Genomic DNA, 25,342 nt, shown 5'->3' with positions numbered 1-25,342 from the left:
TTTCAACAGTCAGTCAAACTGTTAAATACTATTATTTTGAAGGGGGGAAATAGTATAGTTCAGGAAGAGCAGATCTTAACAGACATCTTGGCAATAATTTTCATGCCTCAGATGCGGGGCTTGGACCAGTGACCTCCAGAGGTCCTTTAAGTTTAAATTCTGTGAAATAAATAAGCTTAAGACTGACTCAACAAATACATTAGTTGGAAGTCAGATCACAACATCCACCCAAAGATAACAGAACCTAATGGAGCAAAACTCAAAAAAATTCTGGTCTTGTGAGAAGAACCCGTTACAAGTCCAGAACTTAAAAGTGTGAAACGTTTTATATGATAATGCAAATAAGTTTAATCTGTGGTAAATACTTTAAAAATAACTTTTCTTAAAAAAAAAAAAAAAAGAAGTTAGGATCAGCAACAGTGCTCCCATTGCATGCTCTTTTTTTTTCTCCTGTTAAAAACATCCCAGGCAAATTAGCATTGTCTGTCTGCACTCCATGGTGGGCAAGAAAGTATTTTCCATTTGGGACTAAAGCTCTGCTATCAGTAACTAAAGAACTCTGCTTGCAGACCAGCAGGCACAAAGACTGGGCTCTCTCTTTACATACTCTAAAGCAAGGGTGTCTTGAGTTCCCAAAGTGATGGCATGATTGTTACAGGCTGAAGCAGTTTTGAATATACGCAGCTTCTCATTTGCCTTGAGAAAAGGGCAGGGATTTAGTGAACAGCTAAGGATCTCTGGTCATAACCTCACAGTCATGTAAAGGGGAAGTGAACTCTGCTGTAAAGGAGCTACATTCCTTTCCTGTTAAGTCATTGTCACTGGCTCCCAGGAGATTGTTTTACAAAATTGTTAGATTAAATCCTGTGGAAAAGAAAGAACCTGAACTGCAACAAACAGCAGTTCTACATTACCCTTAACAAAGGCAAATGTGATGTGGATTTGGGAATAATCTCTGTGGCATCTGATCTTATGAATGGTAGCATAAAAAATGAGACAGGATCTTCTACATACCATTAAGAAAAAAATATTTATTTATAAAAATACACTGGGATCAGTTTGAGAAGTGTGGTAATAAATACAGTTCAAGGTCTTCCTAGAACTAGAAAAGCATTTCTACATGGATATATTATGGCACAATAAAAGGTAAATGCACCATCAATCATTGGATTTCTGTTGGCTCAAGACTTTGTACAAGCTCCCTTTTTAGTAAGACAACTGTTTCTAAGAGTTTGGTCAGTGTTGATGGAATGAATACACAATCACAAATGCACATTTATGTCTAATGCAGGACTTACCATTAGCAAACAATACCTTGAAAACATAGTAATGATAGTTAATTCAGTAATGTGATGTCTTAGATTTAACTGGCAAAAACCACATTTAACTTTAAGCATTAAATTCTTTTATCTCATCTGGAAAATAGAAAAGCTGCAAATATGTAAAATGAAGGCTAGTTGTGGTACGTAAATACCTACTAAAGTATTGTGAAAATGCATAGCTCCTTATTAGACAACCTGGCTGTACGTGAGCACTCCCCCTTTCACAGTATTCCTTTTACTTCATATGCAGTTATCATTTATGCTGTAGACTACATCTGTTACAGCACTAAAGGCAACTAGACAGGGAAAGGGCAAAGAAAGGAAAAAGGAATGTATGTAAGGCAATATTTCTTTAGGTACATTAAGCATAGTGTGTAGGAAAGACAGGTAACAATTCCACAAGGCTAGTTTCGTTCTTACTGAATAAAATAATGGACTAATACTGAACTTGACACAAAGCTAATAATCAATGCCCTGGTCACTGTACTGACCATGGTAATCTCTTTGATAGTCATCCTGGTACTCCCCGTGATAGTCATCTGGGTATTCTGCCTGATAATCACTATCGCTGATTTCTGACCCATTAGTTCCTGTTCCTTGGCTGCCGTTATGGATGACAGGTTCTGTTGGTGCAGCACAGTACTTGGGGTCATACACTTGTCGTCCAAGCCCATACACACTCATTCCCTTCTGTGAAGCTACTTTGTTGGTACCCATTTGTAATGAAATAGTTGAGTTATCCACAGGTTGTAATATGTGCTTCTGATCGTAGATGTCTCTCCTGGTACCTGGTGCCAGCATACCAGCCTAATAAAACAGGATTGTAGAGGTTCAGTAAGAAGGTCAAGAGCTGTAATTAACTAGGTTTATGATTACAACTAGTATACCTTACTGGAAGTGCTAGAAAGTAGTAATTAAAATGTAAAAAAACATAGCGCAGCAACATGTGTTCAACAGTAGGTAAGTCACAAAAGAAAGTCCTTGCAGAAAGGTCCAGTTTATTTCCCTCTTTGAAGAGAATATACTAAGTGTTTGGACTGAGGTAGTGCCCAGGAAGCAATTTATTTTTTCTTCTGCCTAGTTAAGTACTTGAAATGAAGTTACTGTTTTCTTCTGATCTAATACAGCCAGCTGAAAATTCTAGAAGCACTAGGTCATTTTTATACCTTAAGACGTTCAGCACGGACACACTGGATAGTGGGAAGAAATTTAAGTTCTTCAATTACTGCATAAGAGCACAGCTGAACTATACCCTCACACTGCTGCCAGTGAAGACACTGCTACTGCACACAACTCAGGCTCTCCCAGGTTGAGACTTGTATCCCCTCTACCCGTGTCACACACTGTCCTGCTTACCTGACTGGCTCCTTTGTTAGTGCCCATCTGTAGGCTAATCGTTGTCTGGTCAAATGGCTTATCAGTTTGCATTTTGGGATCATAGAGGTGTCTTCTAGTTCCATAAGCAGTCATGCCTGCCTGACTGGCACACTTGTTGGTGCCCATCTTTATTGGGGGAAGGAAGAGGTGGACAGAAAATTATTTTTATTTGTACAGCAAGCACAGTCTAAGAAAACACATATGACTGGTTACTGTGATGGCTGATGGAAAAAATAATTACAGTGCATGCTTTCCTCATGTAGCTTGACCACTACCTTTAATAAACTACCCTTTCTACATACTGAGTTTCAAAAGGAAAATAAGGGCAACTGTCATCCTAAGGCATTTTGCCCAACTGCATGTGCAATTAGAATGGACGTACACATTGAAATGTAATAATTAACTTTTCCCCTGAACAGTAATGATTCAATTACACTGCCACAACTCCTCTACTACAGGAATGTAAATATTTCATGCCTGTTACTTTATTTTTTTATTACTATTAAGGACAGGGGAGAGAAAATAAAGCTTCTACCATATAAGGAGCTTTAGCTATCAAAAAATTCCTACTTTAAAACCACTTTAGGGGGCAGAGATGATACTGCTAATATTAGCTGTTCCTTTTGTCCTTATCACTCTTATTGCGGATTTTAAAAAAAAAACAGAAAAACCTTCCAAGAAGTCACTTAAGCTTATAGAGCAAATCAACTGCCTTAAACAATTAAATCTTTATACCTCCATGATAAGAAAATATTGTAATTCTGCAGCTGTTTTTGCATAAACAATGTATCAGTTAATCAAAACAATAAAGTTGATCTCAAATAAAAGAGATTAACTGCAAACTTGAACTTCATACTTACCTGCAGGCCAATTACACTTTGACCAGCTTTTAGTTTTCCTGCATCAAAACTTCGAGCTTGTTTCTCTGCATATTTGACACCAATATCAATCGTAGTATGAAAACCTTTGGTTTTCGCCTATTTAGAGAAAGTGAAAATAGAATATTCAGTGTTTAAAATATATTTTCTCCAACTGGAATGCTGGCTTTACAGCCCTGATCCTGGGCTCTCAAATGATGTCAAAGCTACTCAAGTATCTTGTCAGAAGGATATTCTGCAGGGCTTAGTGTTCTCCTGTGAGCCTCCCCAGTTCTGTGTATGCACAGGTAGCTCCCGAGCAAGGCCATCTGCAGTCAGGAATCCTAACTTGGAACTCCAAGCCTTCCCTGGAGCCATATGGTAGGACAGAGCCCTCTGAAGTACTTCAGACACAGCAATATCTATCCCCTCCTAACAGGCTGCATGCTGTTTTCTCTATCTGGATGAGTGGTAAGGGTGCAGCTGGACTGGTATGTGGATTTGTGCCAATTCCAGGGGTACAAATACTTACCAGACCTGCTAGTGCCACTAGAGTAGTCTGTACTTGAGTCATATTTCCATTTTCAAAAAGATCATTTGCTTCAAAAATATCATGTGGCTTCATGCCGTAGACTTGGATGGCTTTGATAAAATTCCCAATGTTCTCCAGCTAAACAGAAACAAAAGAGCCAGTTTCCTACTCAGTGTTTCAATCAGGAAACTAATTTTAAAAGCTTTCTGGTGTTGGTTTGTTTGTTTTGCTTGTTTATACCATTTCTTTGCCTTGTACAAACTGGACAAAACAGCTGGTGTGGTTAAGAGTGACTGGTAGGAAGTTTGAGATTATCGTATCATGTTATTTTAATTACTTTTAATATTGCCTTCAGAAATCAGTCTAAGAGTTTATCTAGCCTGGCATCTCTCTATCAGTGAGTATCATATACTTTATTAGAGGGGGTTTTGATTACAGAACTGCCTCAACTCTTTCCCAAGAAAAATCTTAATCTAAAGCCTGCTTAAAATTGGAATATTTGACATGTTATTTGACTTCAGTAAGTGATAATTTCAAGTAAAAAACCACATAACTGTGTGGATGGTAAGAACATTTAATCTGGTTTGAAGGTATTACTTGCTCACCTCCTGGGACAAATTCAACTAAGTTTATGTGATTTATTAGCACTTCTTAGCACTGTGCTGTAGAAACTGGAAAGCAAGATGGAGCAAAGACTGAATCTCATCTTTCCTTCTGAAGTCTCAAGAGGTATTCAATTGGTTCAATGCCAATAAAAACAGGAGGCTGACACAGCAGCATTAAGCTAGACCGAGCAGCAGTAAAGGCAGTCGCATCTAAACAAACCCCCTCCAATCCTTGTTCTAAATACATGTTGTCTTTGATCATCCCTGACAGGGGTGAAGTACCAGATACAACACTCATAAGAAATCAAATCTGGTTATGCTGAAATAAATTACATACTGTAGCTGCACATTATTGTATTCTGAGTTCTGTTACACAGTCATTTCTTCTGAGACTGTTCAGGTCCTTTCCCTCCTCATCCTCTCCAGCTGCTTTCTCAGAACACTTTGCACAATGACCTTGAATATACTGGTACATGCAAGGTGTTCACTTAACACCTTGCAGAACTGCCTGGATGGAAAACTCCAGTTGTGGTTTAATAAAAAAGTGGGGTTTTTTTTAACTTGGAGAAAGGCCTTGCTATATAGCTGTGTTCTTCCATCCAAAATTTCATCTAACAACTAAAGCACTACTATTGAATATGTATACTCAACTGCCACGTAAGAGCCATCTCAGCTGTAGCTGCTTTCTGTACAATGCTATTGCTGTACGCCTTATCCTCAGCTGTTGTGTACATACCTCATACAAAACTTTGTGCTGTCAAGATTTAAGGTGTACCATATTCACAGCAATTTTGTTAATACAGAACAAAAGAACTGTTTGGGGGTTGAAGGGGTTAGAGGTGTAGTTTGGGGTTCGTGTTTTTTTTTTTGTTTTACCTGGTGCCAATTTAGTTTTGATTGATTAATTTTCTTCACTGATCCTGGCTGCAGCTTATTTATAAGCCTGGGGAGGTGAAAAAAAGGGAAATGCTTAAACAATAAATCTCATCCTTATACCAACTGTGCAGGCATTAGATATTTTCACTCATATTAGTTGCATTAGTTTCATAAAAATGGTTCATTTTTGTTTATACAGAGTGCCTAGCTCAAATCTCAGGTCTAAGAAGTCTAACAGACTGTAAGAATTTTTGTGTGCCATTTGATTATTATAGAACAGAGTTTCAGCTTTAAATTTAGAAATACTTAGAAATCTCAACAGGATGAGGAGTGACAGTTTCAAACTGGGAGAGGGTAGGTTTAGATTAGATATTAGAAATAAATTCTTTCCTGTGAGTGTGGTGAGACATTGGAACAGGTTTCCGAGGGAAGTTTTGGATGCCCCATCCCTGGAAGTGTTCAATGCCAGGCTGTATGGGGCTTTGAGCAATCTGATCTAGTGGGAGGTGTCCCAGCCCAGGCTGGGGGGTTGGAACTAGATAATCTATAAGGTCCCTTCCAACCCAAACTATTCTATGCTTCTAATATTTGCTGAAATCTTTCTAAAGAGATTTAAGTTTCCATTCTTTTCCACAGTTTCAAAGAAGCTGTCTCCCACCCTACTGCCAGCTATCTTTGACTATTATAGCTGATGCGTTTCAAGGGCAGTCTTCAGAAAGTCCCTCCTTAGTTTATCAGAAGTGGGAAACTGCTAAAAATAAAGTTACTTAATAATGCTTACTCGCATAAGATTATGCCATCTTTTAATCCCAGTTGAAAGTTTGCACCAATGCTCAGCCCTGTAACCTCTTCTATCCAGTTACGCAGATCTTCTTCTATCTGGGGGTCATATTTCAGTGCAATCTGTAACACAAGCAGTTACAAAGTTACTTCCCAAGAGAAAACTGGAACACTTTCCCCCCCAATCCATTTCAAAGGGATGCTATAGCATTCAACCAGTAATTTTATTGCTGGATTTAAAACTGTATTTCAAATATCAGAGTACAGATGCAAGTAATTTATCCCTTTTATTATAATGTTTATAGCTTTCTTAAATGTTTACTTGCAAGTAGTGCTTTGAAGCATGTAGCAGTTCTTCCTACTGTAAGAACTGCTGGAGCTTGTGAACAGTCTTAACAGCTGCAGAGGAATTAGAACTTTTTTGAAAAAAAAAAAAAAAATGCCAAACCAAAACACCGTACCCAAGCTGTACTTTAGCAGGAAGTACAAAAGTGAAATAGTGTGTTGTGAATGCAAGAATTCTCAATTGCTGTGCCATCAGTACTCCTGCTCAGATGTAGATTTCTCTGTGAGCATTTTTCTGTAACAGATTTGAAGTTATGCAGATAAAGATAACAGTGGGTTTGCTTTTTTAGCTAGGAGATGACCTCCAAGTTTTTCCATTGTTGCTACAACAGTAAGAGTTATCTTGCTGGGGATTCTGGGGGTTGTGTGTGTGGCTCTTTTAAACTTAAGCTATAGTATGCCTGCTAGTTTTCTTTGGCCTTGCTGGAAGACTCCAGTGGAATAAACTGATCTCATGTCTTAATGGCAAAGTTGCTGTGCTGTTACTTTAGAGAGAGAAATCCTGCAATGGTCTTTGAAGTTAAAGGAATCAAACAGAGGCCCAGGGTTGTTATTAGCATGGTGAGTTAAAACTCTTTTTCCAGATGTTCAGGCTTCACTCCTTAGTGTGTCAGTTTATGCTTCAGTCACTAGAAATCAACCAGTAAACTCCAATGATGCTGGTAGCTAACGGAGCCCACACTCCACTCTGTCCTTTGTTCCCCTCCCTGAAGAGACTGCAATGTTAGAAATAAGCTTAAACCTGCTACTTTTGCAATGCTTCTCAATATTGGCAAGCTGGAGAAAAGGCATTCTATCCTTGAAAGCATTGCTCCTTTATCTGCAAATTAAGTAAGTTATCTGAGCACAAGAGTTTACAGTGAAATAAACTCCCCTAGTGCAGAGGTTGGCAACACTTTTCCACCTTCATTAGAAGTTGTCCTGCATGGGTCAATGAGCAAGTTACGGAATGAGGGAGCAGCTGTGAGAAACCTGACAGGCAAGCACAGAATGTACTTGCAATATTTCTAATGGAAAATGAGCTCAGCTACTACAAGTAACTTACAAGTTCGGAACAATGTAAAGCCATTCACATTCAGATCAAAATGTAAATTCAGACTTTTTACATAGTTCTTACACTTCAGCCCAGAAAGGCCAGATATTAGCAGCTATTTATATGGCATGAGATTATAATTCCAACCTATCTCTATTACTTGGATAGAAGCAATTGCTGTGTTTTTGGCTGATGTTAGTAATTCCCAACTCCAAACTGACCAAACCGAAAATTACAGTGTTCTGTTCTCTACTTTTCTTCTAAGGGGAATGGAAAATTCCTGTATCTCTGGCTTCACTTCAAAAACTTTTCTGAGTAATACTTATTTTCCTTAGACTATTTGTAACAGTGGTGCTATAGTGCCTTAGTTACAGATCAGAACAATGGCCTAAACTGTTCTCTTATTCAGGTCTTGATGAAGGAGTAAAAACTTGTGTAATATTCTGCACAAGATGACAAGTACTTCAGTGCTGGTTTAAAATAATCAAAATTCCTCATTTTTCAGTGAACATGACAAGGAAGAAAGCTCAGGCAATACTGCCTAGTGTAAGGAAAATGTCATGACTACTTTTTTGTTGTGTTTTGGTGTGATTTTTTTTAATTGCTGGATATTAGACAGCTAAGATGAGAAGCAGACTAGAAAAGCTAGCTGAAGTTCACAGCTCCACAGAGGAAGCTGCTGCAAAGCAGCACAGCCACGTTCTTTGTTTATGGTGATGGTAGTAACAGTAAAGCCCCTTTTCTGAGGGGCTACCAGAAAGGTTAACATCTTTAAAATGGTGTATGAGGAAGCTTTCTCCTTCCTCTCCAGGTGATTAGCTTACAAGCTACTTTTCATGGCTATTTTTATTTCCTGTGGAAACAAGGCTTATGTGATCACAGCCTTAATTTGCATCACCCAGAATATTTGGCAGAACTCAACCAGCAGCAGTCTTGGACACAACCAAGTCAGGTTTTTTTTTATGTGGAGTTAACTATTGGTGGAAAAGAGCAGAATCCCAAAACATCCCCAGAGGAATTAAACATGGCATCATGCTCTTATGACACATTACAGAACCTACAGAGATGTTACAAAAGTGACCTCACCCACAGAATCTTGTGTGATGTGTACAAACAAGACATACAAGAGATAGTACATTTCTGTACACCAGTTCAAGAGAAAAAACAGGATTTGTAGAAAGTCCAGAACTCAGTAAATTCCGATATTACAGTTATGAGAGGGCAGACAATTTGGGCTGGTTGTTTGTATGTTGACACTTCATGCTGTGGTAAAATCACCATTCTCAGGTGCATGTGAGTACAGAGTGGTTTAGGCTAATCTGTTCCACAATCCTGTAGTTAGTTAGAAATGCAATGAACACCATGCTTTCTGAAAATTCTGGCAGTTTCTGTTTCAATGTAGATTAAAGAGAATGCTAAGTCACAGTTTAGCCATCTTGCAGATGGAATTGTCTGGAATACAGCTGGAATTGTCCTTCTATAAATAATTTTTCTACAGTTTCATTTTTAAGTACTGGTAATTGCTTTTGTTTTTTTTTTAAAAAAGAGGAAATGAAGTCTGTGATCATGCAACCCAAGGACACTTTTAAAAGATCAGTCTGTCTCTTCCCATATTAAAAATAGTGAGAACTCTAAAGACTTTTGCAAGTGTGGCTATTTTAATCTTTCTTGGCAAGCATATAAAACAAAACAAAACAAAATTTTTCCTTATTTAATACTAAGTGCATTCCATATTTGAGATTACAACTGAGCTGAATATTGAATTGCTACCCTCATTGCTTGGGGAACTTAGAAGTAATCAGATGGAATTTTATCACCTCTCCTAAAAAATATTTACTTTATGTTGGAGTACTTTCACATGTGTTCAAATCTTGACTCTTTCAAGAGCTTTTGAAGTATCTTGGGGTATCACTACTATGGTTATCTAGAGATAAGAAATCAAAAAATGCTTACACGTGTCAGGAAAGTTGTCTTGTTGCCACTAAAAGCATTGCTATTACATCTGCTGATTGTCTTAATTGTCTTCACTATTGTGCAGTTTGACTTATATATGGTAAAGTTTTGGTTTGATTTTTGAAATGGTGGGAAAGTAGGTTGAATTGTCATGATAGTTTCTTTGAACAATATACTCAATCTATCTGAAAAGCTGAAGACATGGAAACTTAAGAATCTGGTTTTAAACAGGTGACAAGAAGGGGTTAAAAAGAGAGAGTGGCAGGTCAGGTACTACCAGAGGGAGGCATTATGCTTACTTGGAATTCTTAGCTCTTTACTCCAATGGCACAGCCAGAAATTATGTAACACTAAGTAAACATATTTTCCATATGTCTATCAGAATTATTCCACTTTTCCTTTGATTGCTATGTACAAGGGGAGGTTGGAAGCTTTGATATAAATGAAAAAAATTTTATGGCTTTTTCCATTACTACTCATTGACATGCCAACACTTGATCCTCTTTAAGTACCGTACTTTCATGGAAGAGACTTTAATTCTACAGCAAAAGAAGGCATTATCCGCTAGAGAAGAGAACAGTAGCTAAGCAGCCTCATTCAAGGTACTTATTGCTGGTGCCATGAAAAAAGCTATGGTTTCAGAATGCTGTAGAAAAAAATGAATTGTAGCAATTGATACAAAGATTTTATAGAAGTTTAAAAGCTAGACAGTGGGAAGCCAGCTATTAATTATTTTGTTCTAATAAGTCTTGAAATATATATAAAGTTGTAAATGCTACTCTTCTTGCTGATGCTTCAGTGATACAGATTTAGTAGTAAGCAGTATCTTTGAAAGGAGACTACAGTTTATAAAAATGGTCAAAAATATAGGTGATCTATAGCTGTAGGAGGAAAAGAGGAGGTGTTACTTGCCTGTTAGAAGCTCTTGACTGCTACTGAAGTATTTGTATTCAGTACAGAAAAAGCTAACAAAATTTGACAGTGAACTGGAAGGCAATCTTTGGAATAATTCTAGGTAGATATTTAATAGGTCTACTACCGTGGTCCTCAGAAAACTGACAGTATGTATCACCTTGCTACTGTAAGTCACAAGTAAGAAGAGGCTGCAGAAAAACTAGGTCTGTGTATTACTGTCTTTTTGGACTGGCTTCAAATTTGATTTTAAAAAATAATTCACCTACTCATTTGCAACTACAGCTGTATAATTACTTTAGTCAGTTACAACTCTGAAAAATACTCCAGTTGTATTTGAATTTGTGAGAAAGGAGGCAGAATTATGGAAAACTTCTCCATGCTATAAGAGAACGTTTTGAACTTGAAGCTCTTTAATATCAGTTAAGACCACATTATATTTTGTTGTTTTTTTTCTGAGCTTCACACACAGCCATACAATTTTAATGTATTACTAAAGGACATTAAGTTTAATGGGAACTAACATGTTTCAGGTACTTATCCTGCTAAATGGTGTCTGGTACAGCCAGGACAAAAGACTGCCTCGTTAGTGATGCAGAAGTATCAGAACCCAGTTACACCAGTATTTCAGCTAAAAATGTCTTTTTTAAAAATTATTATTATGGTAACCTGGTATTACATCTAAGTCAAACATCTCTGTTACCTAAAACTGATGCAGTTCAATTGTAGGGCTGGAGTTGTGTTGTCTTTGAGTGGAAGGATGGAGGCGTAAGAACTCAGGGCACCAACAAGTCAGTTCTTCCTCTTACTTGGTAATTCCTGTTTTAAATGCCACGTTTCATCTTTTGACTGTCAGCTGCGGACAGTAACTAGCAGATGGTGTGATACATGTAGAGGTACACCAATGTGTGCCTAAGAATCCTTGGGTTAAACTTGATTCCTCTGGAAACTTCACACCCAGTTCTTGCATCTTGTTCTCTTTGGGTAGGACTTTACTGCTTACCTCTTACAGTCTAAAAACTCTCCCTCCATTTGTAGCACAAGAATAGCAATCATCACTGTTTTTATTAAGCATGTGGATTCCTGGAAATACATGAAGTTGTGTTGGCCAACTTCAAGGGACACAGATCATTAAAGTTACTTAATGTGCCTGCAGCATGCTAAGTTTGAGTGATGATGTTAACCAGTATTTTGCATCATAAATGATATCATATGGACTTACAATTGTTCTTTTATACTAATCTTTTCCAAATTACATAGTACACACTGTACACTAAGGGCTGTGTGAGAGCCAAATCTCCAGTTTAAGAGTTCAACACTCTATGCTGCTGCTACTCTGGAAAAACACTGTAATAGTATCTCAAAAAAGAGTTTAATCACACAGCATAGCTTTTACCACTGACTGGGACAAGCAAACAGAGAACTTAGTAAGTTAAAAAGCAGGTATAAAAGATTAAAACTTTCAAAGTTACCCATCATGTCACAGCAGTGAATTTTTATGGCTTCAGTGGTGCCTACAACCATCCTTTGCACGGGCATAACTACTACTCTCAGGAGTGATTTGCTTTGCAAAGGCCATGGATACCAATGCTGATGCTACTTTATTATGTGCTTGGCACCAGTTTATGAAGAGATCTTTCTCCTCCCTTTGTTAAGGCTTTATGATGGTATGGGGAAAAGATGAATCATCTCCTGGTATCAAGGCAGAGGGTCTTAGAAGTCCATACTCAGAAGTGGGAGTAAGGCAGACTACATGGCCAATCCCAAATTATTCTCCAGAATTCCAGCTACTGGCACCTGAGCTACCCCATTCTGCTCATTACCTGCTGTTACAGAACACAGCTCTGAATCCCGTATCTAAAATTTATACAGCATAACACCTGGGACAAAAACGTGTGAAGAGCTTACTGGTTATGCAAATGACAAAAAAATGCACAGAACAGTTACATGTCTCATAAGCAGGAAGAATTATTTTTCTATATTTTTAAAAATTATACAATTGATTTTAAACATTCTGGTTAAAATTCTATGGAGCAAACAGTACTGTATCTTCAGCTTCAGAGACAAGGGAGAGTGACAAGGATATAATCAGTGTTTTTCTGCAGAACAGTTCTAGTTGTCTGCCAACTGAGTCACAAAATAAATAGGATACCCTTTAAGTTGAAACACAGCCTAAGAGAGTGGAACAATACAAGGTTTTGATTTTTACTGAAGTGGTTGAGAGGAGAGTACCAAGGTTACTATGAAGTGGAGCTTCTTATCATTCGAGCTACCAATCCAATGGTCTTTCATCATAAGAACAAATTAAAATTCCCTAATAATTTAAAGTATGTTGACCAGGAGTGCATGCAAAAGCAAATGTCAGAGGAGGCATATTTGTGCATGAGAAACCCAAAGGTAAAGCAAATGTAAAAATCCAGATGAAAACCAAAGGGGAAAGTACTTAAAAAACTGAAAGTCACTATTAGATATTCCTTGGTGTTTGGAAACGTGTTTTTTCTGTGACTATGGACTGTAATACAGAAAGGCAGGGAACACACTAATGCTAGTATTGAAAGATCTCACCGTATTCCACTACACTACTTAGCACAAAAATTTTACAGCTGTATCCATTTTGCTTAGGATTCAACAGTATTTTTTGCTATGTGTAGCATAACTGATAACCTGCCAACACTTCACTGTCTTCTCTGCAAGTCAAAATTTATGCTACAATCTTTCAAGGAGGGATGGATAAGCTTTAATCCAAAATTCCAGTTTAAATTCTGTGAAGTAAGAAACTTAAGAGGCATGGCTTGTTCTAGGTCATCTTACAAGTAAGATACCTCTAGTCAGACATGGTGTTGGTTGCCAGCTTGTGAACCATTCAAGGGGCAAACGCTACTGTCTCTTCACTCAAAGTGCACCAACAACTCACCTGCCTCAGACTGCAAATCCATTCCCTCATTTACTGTGCCTGAACTACTGCAACACTCCTGCTCATTCGAATCTGTGCTCACAGATTTTCTCACATTTCTTGTTCTTATGAATTCTTGTCAGAGTGACAGTTTTCTGGCTTGTAACTGATTCTGCTCAGTCATCAGCTTCTACTTTCAACTGCAGCACCTTCTGGTCCTGCCACCCTACATTATACTTCTTGATGTCAAGTCTCTTTGCACTTCTTTAGTCTGTATATTGCAGAACAGCTTAGATTTATTTGCAGAACATCATTTCAGTAATATTCACTATGTATTCTTTGAAATAATTGCTGTTTTCACTATGATGTGAAGTTTCTTCTCGGCTAAAACAGGGTTGATCCAACCCAAATCACAAAAGCCTGTTAATTGCTGAGGAGAACGTTCCCCTTGCTCTGAAACCCAACCCCAAGATGACTGACTTGAGCTCTGGACAGGCTCTGACATCACTAGCAGTGACATCTTCTGAAACCACATGCTGAGGGGTGCACTGAGAACACTGGTAACCTGCAGTACTGCCTGACTTCAGGGTTGCTTTTGTGGAGAAAAAAAATATATAATCTAACAGAACAGTCTGGTGCATAAACAGAAAACAAAACAAAACACCAACAAACAACTTAAAAACCCCAACCCAAAACAAAAAAAAACTGTAAACAACCTAGTTTTCCTACGAGCAATCCAGGAAATGTCTCCTGAGACAGCTCCTACTGTAAGTCTGGTGCAACAGTAGTCCTAGACTCCAGACTGAGCCACAAAATCTGATTTTAGCCTGAGTCACACTCTACACCTTTTCTTGTCTTCAAACCTTCTCCACTTACCAATAACAGTAGAATTGTGGTTTACAGCAGCAAGCTGCTAATTAGTAACTCAAACATAGCTCTTGAAAAAATTAGCTAAAGAAAACTGAAGTCTGTTGATGCAATCTTTGCTAAATGTTACTCAAAATGCACACTCCCTCTGCCCCTCCTTACTCATTTTCTCAGTATCTTTTTCAAAAGTAAACCTAAGCCACTAAGTTCAGACACTTGTGATACCAGGCACAGCAGGTCCCAAGGTAACAGGCACTTCCCAGGTGACAGAGCTCAGTGCTTTCCACCAACTGCTCCAATGGCATTTGGTCACCTGTTGGCCTGCTCTGATTTAATTCCATGAACTCACGTTACCTGAAGAGGCTGAGGTGCCTGTGACAAGTATTCATAAAGAAAACACAGATTTCAGTCATTCTTAGCACCACTTCCTCCTTGCATAAAATTATTCAAACTTTCTGGTTTTTGTGGTTTTAGGTGAAAGATGTGATTTCTCAAAGTTCCTCAGATTCTACTAGATAGCAAAATCTGTTTATCCTACAGGCAGTAGGTAAAAAACTCTGAATTCACATGTAGTACATTATTCTGTTTGAGGTAATTTTTCCCATATCCAGTTTTTTAACAGAAGCACAAGAAAAGCAGATTTCACACCCTACGCTTTAGAAAATCTTGCCTATCAGCTGCTTCATACTGTTGTTTTGCTTCACCACCAAAAAAAAAAATAAAAATTGGAAGAATGAATTCAGCACAAAGAATGAAACACAAGAATCTGCTGCTCCTTGCCCTCCAACCCCCACTCCCTACCCCTCCCTTCCTGGGTATCTCTCTGACTGTTTGCAGTTCAGTAGGTGATACAAAATGTTGATTATATTCCAGGAAACATCAAAAAATGTTTTGGATATGGTCAACCAGGCATGTTGTGCTTTTACCACATAAAAAGACTTGTAAGAATAGTATGATCTACAATTACTGGCATGTTTTGTAAAAAAAAAAAAAAAAAAAAAGAAAAAAGTGATGACCATAAACACATTAGAAAATGTTTACTTAATTTTGTAATAATATACATCTCTAAAAGCCTACCACTGAAGTTCAGATTGCTGAAGACAGTCCAAGAAAATTAAGACTGGGTATATGAAATTTGTATAGATCTTACAGGCAGTTCTATACACATAATTAAATCTGTATAGCAGACAGCTGAACAGATATTTTTAAAAGTTTATGGTTAGATGAACTTTAGTTCAACTTATTTAATGAAAATGTAGTTTAAATTACATAAAAATCAAGCCCAAAACCTTGCTATACTGAAGTTTTATAACAAGTACAGATGGAAGTACTACTGTTGACAAAGGAAAGACAGTCAGTCTCCTAAGTTAGGAGGTTCTGGTTAAACACCTTGTAATAACTTCTGAACCAGCATTTAACCACGAGCAGGACAGTTAGCACTGGGTGCACACATACACTGCATCCAGAACTCTGGATACAGCAGAAGCTGTAGCCTCTCTAGGCTGCACAGCTGAATCCAGGGTAGGGTGGAAATACACAAGCAGCAGAATGTGTGGGCAAGGCTGTGCTGCAACTGGTGTGTGAGAGGTCCTGAGCCTGAATTGTTTAACGTTCCATTATTCTTCAGAAGAACAAAATGCTCTGATGCCTGGACTGAACTATGTGTTATGTTTTGTTCCAATTCTTTTCCATCCATTCAAAGACCAGTTCTTTATCTCTGATATTTAATCTCACAGCTTTCTTGTTCATTTTAATTAAAATCTGCTAGATTCTTTCAAATAGAAGTACCTTTTCATATCACAAATATTTTCATACCATTTTTTATTAATGATAGAGGGTGCTATCAAGAACGACCATAGTAAAAAAGGCAAAAATCTTTAATCTTTATTTCTTTAGAAAGTTACTTTTACTTTTGTACTTTCATTGGGGCATGATTAATACAATGATGCAGCAAGGTAAGGGGACAGCTTCTTGCAAGAATAAACAAAATCTAAAAGACTAGATATGCATCTGAACTACACATGCTTCATTGACTTAACACTGCATTGACTTTCAGATATGATATGTAACATGAATTCAAATAGATCCCACACAGTGTTATGAAGTTAACCAAAGCAGTGGCAGCTCAGGCTGGTCAGACAGCAGGAATCTGAACCAGAGCTGCCATGTGGGTCCTGATCCAGCACATCCCTCCATGTGATGTGTACTGGCCTGAGCTCTGACCTGTGGTTTGGTTCATGCTCAGCACAGAAGGGAAAAGTGCTGATGGGGCCTGTGTTAGCATCAAGGTGACAGCTGGCTTTCTCCATGAACATTTGAATATAACCAAATACCCTCTCAAATACTGTTACACCTTATCCTTTGCTGGTAAGGCTTCTGGCATTTAGTCAGCTGATTAGGGACAAAAGGAAAATACTTTTCAATTAAATTACTCTTGTTTAAGCAACATTAGGAATACTCTCTGTCTATAAATAAGAGATTGTAGCAGTGGAAATATCAACAGGAAAACAATGTAACATCACAGCTTCCTTAGCAGGAAGCAAGGTTTTTATAGTTATAACCATCTACAATCTGTAATTCAGCCAGGTAGGACTTGCAGTAAAATCAGATCCCACCCTCATGAAAGCATTTCAGAACACCAAGGAAGTGTTCCACTCCTGCAGGGTGCATCCACAAGCCATGTACAGTCTCACTTCACCACACCTCTTAGGGATGACTCTGCAACCAAAAGGATGTCTGCCTAAATCAAGTCTCCAAGAAAAGTACTGCTCAGAGCCCAGAAGACCAGGTTAAGTCTTGGAAGGGAAGCAGCAAGGACACTCAATGGTTAAAGCCCAGTTTCCAGGAGCCAGCAAGGATCAGTGTCCAGAGGATGTTCAGATTCCCAAGGCTTAAGGCACGCTTGGCCGAGCTGCTGGGATGGGTCAGGCAGTTTGGAGAGAGGCCAAGCAGGGCACTAGACCATGGCTGCGACAGGCACTTCATGCCTTGCTGGAACAGCCTCCTTGCTGCCAGCTCCTCCACTGTGACTAATGCCTCCACCTCTTTGGAACTGACACAGCCAGAATCTGCTTCTGGTAACAGATGGTTCTATATAAGAAATAAAAAGTTTAATTATGTCTCCCCTCCTAATATCTACTAAACTCTGCACTGGTTGAAGTGCAAGGAGAGGGGTTTGGAAGAGAGAAAAAGAGAGGGGGGAAAACCATTTGTTGAGGGGTTTTTTGTTTGTTTATTTAAGGAAAAAAAAACCCAAACGTAGAACTACCCGCCTGAAGAAAGTCAAAACTCTTTTTGAGAAGAACACTGTAATTCGATCCCACTAAACAGAAACAACGTAAGTTACTCTGAGGCATTACTGCAAAACCAAAAATATTTACCCAACAGAGAACATTTGCTGCTGAATATAGCTATACAAGTTAAGAGTTGCTTAGAATTTGATACTTACAATAAGAATTTTTAAGCAAAAGAGCCCCTCTTAAAGAAAAAAGGATTTTCACATGATCTCACTTAGAAAAAATCTGTTTCAAATTGCCCTACGTGTCCTGGCCTCAAGCCTGTTTTTACTGAAGGCCTTTCCTGTGCAGTTCCATAGGGGATGGGAATCTCTACAAAGTTTGCCTTAAAAGGATGTGTCAGATGCTCAGTGTATATGGTGTTATGAAGCTACAGAAGCTAACAATTCTGAGTACAAAGCAACTTCTATCCTTTATTCTCCCAGACAAATTATAAATTATTTGGAGGCAAGAAAAACCCTCTAAATTAATGTTTTTACCAAAAAAAGCAGTGGCTAGGAAAAAAACAACCAGACATGCCATTACCCCCAAACAATGCATGCATCCATCTATCTTTTCAGGGTATTGACTTAGCAACAGAATATAACAGGGGTTTTTTTTCTAAATTTTAAACTAAGTCTAACTATGAAACCCCACAAAAAGCACACTCATTTGTACATTTTAAACAAGCATACATTACTGTAATGCAAATTAAACTTTTTATGTTCTGAGAATATTAATCCCATTTAATCCTCATGACTGTCAAACCCTGCTTTCTTCAGAGGTGTTTTGGCCGTAGGAGGTACACTGAGTTTGCACATGAAGGATACAAGACTTGATATTATCACATGCTCTTAAACATTAGCCTCAGCAAGTATTATGTCTTTCTATTACCAGTAAATGTCTTTCTATTACCAGTAAATGTTTTACAAAAAGTTTATCAATCCACCAGAAACTAAGTGAATGTAATAACTTCTATAAATTCACAGGAAGTGCTTTAAATCTGCAAGTGAAGACAGTGTGCTTCCCAAGGTTAAACGCAGCAAAGGTTCCCAACAAACAGCCTCACTCTTAGCATAGTAGGCACCATGTTTGCTGGTGGAGCACTGGCAGTTTGTACCTGTCCTCACGCATGCACAGGAGCAGACTGGTCTGGTGCCCCACCTCTGCTTTGATGCTTGGCAGCTACTCCCAGCTATGCCATGCCATTCATCCCCTTCCTCCTAGAAAAAACGGTGTAAGCTGAGAGAACTGGAAGTGACAGCCCTCACGCAGGGCTTAGCACGGGGCAGTGATGCATGCCTCGCAGTTCAAGAAGGACTGTGCACTGTTCCAAGTGACAGTTTTGAGAGACATAAGAATGCCAAAAGACAACTGTCAGCTTGGCAATGGCATGTCAAGGTTTACTGAGGGTTTAACCCGTTAAAAGAAATTAATTCCCCGTGTCAGTGGTGTTCACAACCACTGACAGATGCCACCAGGGAGCCACTTCCAAGGGTTTGTTTCACCTCACCTACTCAGAGGCTACTGGGCAGTGAAACTGGTTATAGGGTGCTATAGGTCTACCCAGCGGGGTTGTGCTAGGGCTCCCCAAGGTAAGTATCCTTGTCCATGGGCTTGGGCAAGTGTGCAGAATGGGCAATGCTTGGCTGACAAACACAAGAGGCTTTAAGCTGATGGCAGGGGTGCTAACATCTAAGCTGCTAGCAAGGGATGTACTTCCATGGCAAATTACTTGCCCCTGCTTACCACTGAAAGAGACTTAGTATAGATATGAACTCTCAACTACATGCTACCCAGGTTTCAATACCATCAGGTCTGTACCTGTTAGCCAGTCTACTGATTCTGGCTGTCATATTAATACTTCATTGAAGCAGCCACAGAATGGGTACCTGGTACATGCTCGAGAGAGAGGATCTGCCCTGAGGCAGCAACAGTGAAAGAGGAAAATGGGTAAGACACATGGAGACAGCGCAAACACAGTGAAATAGACAGCAAGGGATGAAGATGAATGGAGAAACTGCAGTTAGGATTCATCACTGTTGGAATACCTTCCTCCTCTAAAAAAAACCAACACATGTAACCAAAACATGTAGTTAGTGATTAGGGCTACTGCATTAATACCAGTTCTCAATCAATATCAGAACTGTTCACACATAGGATCTTACAGTAAGAGAACCCAAATTAATAGGCTGCCACAGCTTAATAAAACTAGTGTTCCACTGTGTTTCTTTTTAAAAAACCCTCATCTACAGAATTTTTCGCAAAATGCTGAACTCATGTTTCAGCAATTGAGGTGGCAAATGCATTCTCAGAAGCATGACGAGGCTTCTGCCCAGAAAAGGATCAACACATGTTTTGGAAGTGGAGGGAAGTATGCAGCAGGACCACTTTCTAGGAAGTGTTGTTGGACCCAAGTTACTGATATCTGATATTGCTAGTCAAGGCAAAACCAAGAATCAGAAAGAAGTAACTAGCAGGGATATTGCAGGTAAGTTTGTTGCAGGTTTCTCATAATTTGGTTGCTGATACATTTAAAAACCTGCATCTTAAGACTAAGAGAAATTAGAAGTTTTCTTTGTTTATATCACTAATGTGTTTTAAGTGATAGATGTAGTTATTGTGCCAAACATGGAATTATTCCACTGTCATATTTATATTTTGTGGAAAGTGTTCCTGTTGACTCAATTACCAAAACTGTACCATGAAGCAATATTCTTGTATGTTGAACTGCATTCTGTGCATCTAGTTGATAGATTTCTTGACTAAACCTATGGCAGAAGTTTTTACTCAGCATTTTATTCATCTCAGTGTATTAGTTATTAAGGAGGCTTGGAAACAGCTATTAAAGAAAGTTTAACACAAGTATCTGAAAGGTAAGAAATTTAAAATACAAAGTTAGGAAATAGTTCATTTGAACTGCTGATCTATTGTTAAAGCCTAGACCCAGCTGGAAAAAAATTCACAGGTGTTTGGAAAAAGAAATTGGGCACAAATAGAAAAGTTTCAGTGTTGTGCACAGTGAAACTAGTATTTAGCTAGTAAATGTTAACTTCAAGAGCTATGATCAACTATCACAAACCAGGAATTAACTGGAGCAAACTGAAGTTCAATGCTTGATCTTCTAAAATCCTTCTGCTATTTTCTCTGAGATTCCCATTAAAAATCTCAGTGTAAAGATTTCTATTACAATATTTGACAGCAACAAAATATTGGATTTTTCATTTATTCTCCATGCAACAAACTGAAGATTTGTATCATGAAAAGGGTCATGCAGGCCGATTTTATTATAAACTAAACACCTGAATTTAATTAAAACCTTGTGAATTAAAGCTATTACTTCTTTAAAAGCTATATAGACATCTACATCTAAGAGAATGGAAATGCAGAGATCCTATACTGTCAGAAGACCCTATACTATACAGAAGATACCCAGCTCTGCTCTCAAAGCTTGAGTTTTCATTGCCTTTATCCAACAGAGTCTCCATTTTTATCACATCATGTCAGACATTACTAGAAATACATTTTGTCAGAAGCAAACATTCTTACCTAACTTTCATGAAATTCAGTGAACAAACCTAAAGGTCTGCTAGAGGAAAATAGTCTCCAGGGAGTATGGAAGGGTAAGACAAGTATACAGTAGGAACACTTCTATTTTAAGAAGGAAAATGGTATTATTACTGTTTTGAGAGGAGTGGTCAGAAAGAGGAAGGAGACAGCCTAACAGTCCAACTACAGGCAGCCCAAACAATTTAGCTATTAAATCACTAATTAAAAAGTCTTAAATTTAATTATGCTAATCTGGTTCCTGGTTAAAAATGTTAATAAAACAGCAATTTCTGGACAAAGCAATTAAATCCGTTTATTTGGCCTGAAGTGCAAAACAAGAACTTTCTCCTCAGCAGTTTCGGGAGGAACACAATAATCATAGCTAGGACTGGTTAGTATTATTCACCACAGACTTCAATTCTTTCTCATTAATCTGTATTTGCCCTTGAGAAGCAAAGCAGGAAGTGCTACTGCCCTCCTGCACACCTGTGAAATAGGAGATACCTTGTTTACAGGATTCCTCTGTCTAAAAGCTGCCAGGCTCCCTTCCTTTCCATCTTGCTAGTGCTTGACCTTTCAGGATGGCAGCTGCAGAGACAGACTAACTCACTTCTCCTGTCTTTATTTAAAGTCTGGAAAATGGTACTGACTAGTGCCAGCTTTCCTGAGAAAAGGGATGGCTTGAAAGGAAAGACAGACACTAGCATCAAGACAGGGGATAGCCAAATGCTATGCAAAGCTTAACTCCCCATACAGACCATATTTCTGCCCAGCCTTCCCTTCACATGGAGATGAAGCTGGCAGTGTATCAAACATGAGAGAGAAGATAAAAGCCTGCCCGGTACAAGCACCATTTCCATGGGAAGGGTGGAGTCACTCGGAAGCAGCTAAATGAACTGGAACCTGTCCTTCTCCTGCCCAGCATTCCTGATTGCTCCACACCTTATGCAGCAAGTCAATGGAGCAAAAGTTTCTGCTAATTTCTTACCGACCTCAATTGTAAATTAGAGACAAATGTGACATCAGTTTGTATCTCTATCTAACTGCATCACTATCGCAAGGTATGTTCACTGCATGTACTGCAGAAACTCTCCCGTTGCTCAAGAAGAAAATGATGTGTTGCCTGCAGAAGAAACCATCCATTTCAATCAGCTTAAAGGCCTCCTCACTGAATATTTGTTTTGGATCAAACATATTCTGTGATCTCAAGTAAACAGGGAATCGGCTTCAAAGGGATTGCACCAGTTTGACTACCTACACATTTCTCATGCAGGCAAGTTTCCTTACAGCTGGCAACCAGTATACAAATTCCAGCCTTTCTTTGTAGGAAGTAGAAGAGATCCATAACAGAGACCAGACACCTTATTGGTGTCAGCTAAGGTAAGGAGCAAAACAAGAGGAGGGTGGGGCCTCAGAAGGCCAAAAAAAAACCAAAAAAGAAAAAGAAAAAAGCTCTAAACCCCAAACTAAACAAAGATTTTAAGCTTTGAGATGGAATCTGGAAGATCAACTAAACAAAATTCTTATAAAGCATCAGGACATGTTATAGTCATCTATTCAAATACCACAGGAAACAAAAGGTCTCACTGAACACTAACACAATGCCAAATGAGAAATAAAGAATAAAAACCAAACCCAAGAGAATTTTTTATCCACACAGCTGGGCCCTCAGGCAGCAGAGCTATCAACACGTCTGTTTGCCGTAGAAAAACACTGCTTGGGGATTAGCACCAAAAATTTCAAACAGGGGTTATCTAACATTCACCATCACTCAAGCAGGGAGATGTCACAGTTACTTACAAACATTTACCATCACCACTTTAAAGAAAGAAAATGAAACAAAACCCAGCACAAAACACAACAGTTTGCACGAAGGTCTGTGTTTTAGAAAGCACTATTAAGATCAGCACCAAAAAATGATCCAACAACAGTTGGAAACTAGATGATGTTTTCAAATCTTAGAGACAGAAGGGTTTGGAAAAAGGAATCTGTGATCTTTACAGAGACATTATCCTCAGATCCTCTAGAATGATACAGTGAAATGGAAACACATCCAGTGCACAGACCCGTGCAAGATACTAGACAGGAGGTACACAATGTATCTGTCAATAACATCATTGCTTTGGAATTTGAACCCTTCTTACTGTAAGAGCAACACTCTCAAAGTCCAAAGCTCTATCTTTTACTGGACTTTTGTAGTCGGTTGCTTTTTCTTTTGCTTGTTTTGTTGTTGTTTTTTTTTAAAGGAGATAAGCTCATTTGTTTTTGGTGCATTTGGATATTTTTATAGCACTCTGCGCTGACATTTCCAAGGACCACAGAGAGAAGCCTGCACCCATGTAAACGGGAACTGCCGCAGAACATCAGTATTTGCATGGAAGCAAAGGGAGGGGAACAACAGACACGCAGCAGGATCAAGTGGGAGGCCCTTTGCATGAGGTGTGGAACACACCAGCTTCAAAGCCCCTGTGAATGCACGGACTTGGAACAGTTCCCCTCAGGAGGCCCTAAGGAAGCTGTTGACAATAAGAAACTGAAAGAAAGAACAAAGAACTTCTTCCCATCTTGTGCCCATAAAGGGATCACTGTTAGGCCTGCATGATTCCCTCAGTATTTCTCAGAGTAGAAGAGCACTTCCTTCCTAATTCGCATGCAATAACACACAACATATGCTTTATTGTTTGTTTGTTTTCTAGATTGTAACAGTGTAGATGAATCACTAAATTGAGATGTTGGAAGCAATCGCGCTTGGTAATCTTTGGTTACATGTCACCTCAGGCTGCAGCAGAACCCACAACCACCCCAAGAAACCAAATAAAGAAAAAAAGATACTTTACAAAGTTTCCAACAATACTAACTTAAGACTTTCTGCATAAACCACAACGTTTGGCGTGAGATACTTTTCTCCCTCCTCCCCTTTCTACTCAGACACAAGTAAAACAGGACTTGAGGATTTGCCCGCGTGTGAAATAACCCGAGTCCACACCACGTTTGGCACGCCAGCCCGTGAATAAAGACACGCAGCGCAAACTCATCGCTGCTTGTTTACCGGTCTAATCTTTATTGCCGAGGTTTTTCGGCGCAGGGCGACAGCCCGTGTCACCGGGCACCGCCGGGCGCCTCCCGCCGCACCGCACGCGCCAGGGACGCGCCTCGGACACGCGCGGGCGGCTCGGTCAGACGCGGCGCCCCGGGCACCCGCTCCCCGCCGCCGGCGGGGCCGTTCCCGCAGCTCCGACCCGCCGCCCGGGCCCGCTCCCCGCCGCCCCCGGTCCCCGCAGCGCCCGGTCCCCGCCGCGCGCGCCTTTGTGTGCCCGGCCGGGCGGGGCGGGGCGCGCGGGCAGACAATGCGCGCTCTGTGCGGGGCTCGCGCCGATTGGCCGCGCGCCGCCCGTGCCCATGATGTCACGCCGCTGGAATGCGGCGCGCGGGGGCCGGGACGCGCTTCCCCCGCTCCGCTCCGCCGGGAGCCGCGCCCGCCCCGGGGCGGCACCGCCCGCCCCGCCCCGCCGGACGCGGCTGCGGGCCCCGGGACCGCGCCCCGCACGGTCCCCAGGAGAGGCGGCAGCGCCCGCGGGGCCAGCGGGACGTCCCGCGCGCGGCTGCCGGCGCGGGCAGGTGCAGCCCGGGCGGGCGCCCGTCGCTGCGGCCCCGCGCACGGGTCTGCCCGGCGCTGACAGCTCCGCGGCCGCGCGTTTCCCCAGCGCTGCCACGCAGCTCCGCGCTGCAGCGGGGCGGGCGGCGGGAGCACCCCTCCCGTGCCGCCACCGCGCCAGGAGCCGGACGCAGCGAAGTCCCGCGTCGCGCCCCGTCCCGCCCCCGCGGGCCCGGCGCAGACAAAGCCCGCGGAGCCTCACGCCGCCGCCGCCCGTACCTTGTTCTTGACCTCGGCGGACAGCCCGTAGGAGGGCCCCTTGTTGAAGTGGGTCATGTCGGCGGTCTCCCCGCTGCCTGGGGGCGCTGGTCGCGGGCGCTGGCGGCTCCGGGCTGAGGCGAGAGTCCGCCCGCGGCCGCGGAAAGTTCTAGTCCCTCCCTCCCGGGCCCGGCCCCGCGCCCGCCGGGGCCGCCGCGCGCCAATCGCGGCGCGAGGCCGCCGCAGCCCCTCCCGGCCGCCTGGGGAGGGGGCGCGAGGCCGCGGGGCCCCGCCCCGCCCCGCGCGCCGGGCC

At 40.7% G+C, this 25,342-nt stretch overlaps 1 protein-coding gene across 3 annotated transcripts in view; it reads right to left on the bottom strand.

Moving 5' to 3' along the window:
* Positions 1–1,011: 1,011 nt before the first annotated feature.
* Positions 1,012–25,342, bottom strand: part of CNN3 (calponin 3) — a 59,565-nt gene continuing 35,234 nt past the window's right edge. For 2 of the 3 annotated variants that reach the window (XM_051624360.1, XM_051624359.1), the window contains exons 4-9: positions 6,351–6,472; positions 5,570–5,636; positions 4,089–4,226; positions 3,560–3,676; positions 2,679–2,825; positions 1,012–2,129 (exon numbers count right to left, since the gene is read on the bottom strand). In XM_051624360.1, coding sequence (XP_051480320.1) covers positions 1,782–2,129; positions 2,679–2,825; positions 3,560–3,676; positions 4,089–4,226; positions 5,570–5,636; positions 6,351–6,472 — 939 coding nt within the window. In that variant the 3' untranslated portion in view covers positions 1,012–1,781. Of the gene's footprint in view, positions 2,130–2,678; positions 2,826–3,559; positions 3,677–4,088; positions 4,227–5,569; positions 5,637–6,350; positions 6,473–25,050; positions 25,213–25,342 lie in introns of those variants that run through there. The other variant, XM_051624361.1, reaches the window with a different exon arrangement.

The sequence above is a fragment of the Apus apus genome, chromosome 7 (assembly GCF_020740795.1).
Source record: "Apus apus isolate bApuApu2 chromosome 7, bApuApu2.pri.cur, whole genome shotgun sequence".
Lineage (NCBI taxonomy): Eukaryota > Metazoa > Chordata > Aves > Apodiformes > Apodidae > Apus > Apus apus.
This window is presented reverse-complemented; position numbering and strand designations above follow the sequence as displayed.